Source organism: Anneissia japonica, unplaced genomic scaffold (assembly GCF_011630105.1).
Source record: "Anneissia japonica isolate Jap-2015-1 unplaced genomic scaffold, ASM1163010v1 scaffold142_len1259957_cov175, whole genome shotgun sequence".
In the NCBI taxonomy this organism is placed as follows: domain Eukaryota; kingdom Metazoa; phylum Echinodermata; class Crinoidea; order Comatulida; family Comatulidae; genus Anneissia; species Anneissia japonica.
Window position 1 is genome coordinate 480,445 of NW_022684560.1, and position 1,630 is coordinate 482,074.

Sequence of the window (1,630 nt, forward strand, 5' to 3'; positions counted from 1 at the left end):
ATTATGTCATTTTAAACGACCCATTGGTATTAACTCGGTAACATCAATGTATTTTTAAAAATTAGACAGCGACGTTCTCTCAGAAGTTGTTCTGCAGACGTTTATCTGTTGATGACCTTTTGACCTCCAGAATTCTGCAATGAGATTTTCGGGTCGATTCAGCCGAGACGGCCCGAGTGGAGTTTCATGTAAATGTTTCGTACGGGAAAAAAAATCGCTCCCAGGGCACCAAACTGTGGGGGCGCCAAATTAGATTGGAAAAAATTACATCGGGCTTCCAAATTTGTGCGCCATTTCCATTTTCGCACACGGGCCGGCGCGAAAACTTGATTTTTCTACATTTTGTTACTTTAAATCCAGTATACCAAGTAATGGTAATGGTTTTGTATTTATAATAATAGCGTCTTTCCACGATCGAACCGTCTCAAGGCGACGAATACAATAAGCTCACAGGTATTATATAAAATAAGAATAGTTTACAAATTTAGCGAACCAAACATTGCAAACATATTATAATGAATAAGCCTACAAAAATGAACAGTATAACTGAGACTGTATTATAGACTTTTTAGAATAAGAAAAAAATTGCGTGATATGGTCAGTAAGTTTTTAATAGGCCCTACAGTATGTTGTAATAGGACAGAATATCAAAAAGATAAGAAAAGAAGGTAAATTTTAAAAAGCACACACAACTGAATGAAAATTTAAGGCACTTAATTCAATTCGACAATATGAACAAAATCAGCAAATTTATTTTGAAAAGAGTAGGCCTATAGAGAGCTGTGCTATATAAATCCCTCATCATGTCCTGCACACTATTAGTGTAAGCATTGTACTGCCACAGTATATAGGATCTGTGGTACTGCTAAATAGTGGAAAAAAAATCATCATTTTATCATGTACTCTTCCACTGGGGATCAGCAAAAAGAGTATGTTTTTTACTCTTGTGAAAACTATGAAAATAATGGACCTTAGATGTTTTCATACTTTACTGTTCCTTAAAAGGGCTCTTGCCATGCAAATAAGTTGACGTTCTCCTAAAGAAAAATTTTCGCCACCTTCAGTGACCTCTGCCATTAGCTGTGACTCCAGGGCACTAATCTGCAAAATAAATTGTTCATTATAATTTTAACCAATGTCACCAATCAAAGGCACGAATTCAGTGCCGGCAGAGCATGGGGCCGCGGTTAGGAGTGTAAGCAAACGGTATTTTCCTTAATGCAAGAATGTACAGTTAAAATATCATTGGTTCATAATATTATTTAATTATTTTCTTATATTTAATATATTATAGGCCTAAGTCAATTTTGAAATTTGTAAAGAGTGAACTACTGATAGGATATTGCATTCAAGTTGTCTGCGTTTCCTGTGGGGAGTTCGGCACTTTTGGCATGATACAATTTGTTGTTTATATTTTGAATTTATATTATTATGGATTTTACATAACAAATTTTAAAGATTTAAACATTTTAAAAATTTTTAATATGAACGTCAGTTTACGGTATTTTTCATGTATGTTTTTTCGAGAGCATTCCAGATTTCATCATCTTTGAACTGATTGAAAGGATCGAGATTGTACCTGATACAGAAAAAATAAAAATAACAATTATGTAAATAATCAATGTAAATG

The 1,630-nt window shown here is 33.7% G+C and overlaps 1 protein-coding gene across 2 annotated transcripts in view; it reads right to left on the bottom strand.

The window, feature by feature from the left end:
* Positions 1 to 442: 442 nt before the first annotated feature.
* The window catches only part of LOC117106512 (multidrug resistance-associated protein 5-like), a 26,322-nt gene continuing 25,134 nt past the window's right edge, over positions 443 to 1,630 (bottom strand). Inside the window, exons 20-21 of one of the 2 annotated variants that reach the window (XM_033247884.1) lie at positions 1,501 to 1,579; positions 443 to 1,101 (exon numbers count right to left, since the gene is read on the bottom strand). In XM_033247884.1, the coding sequence (XP_033103775.1) occupies positions 982 to 1,101; positions 1,501 to 1,579 (199 nt within the window). In that variant the 3' untranslated portion in view covers positions 443 to 981. The remainder of the gene's footprint in view (positions 1,102 to 1,500; positions 1,580 to 1,630) is intronic. The other variant, XM_033247890.1, reaches the window with a different exon arrangement.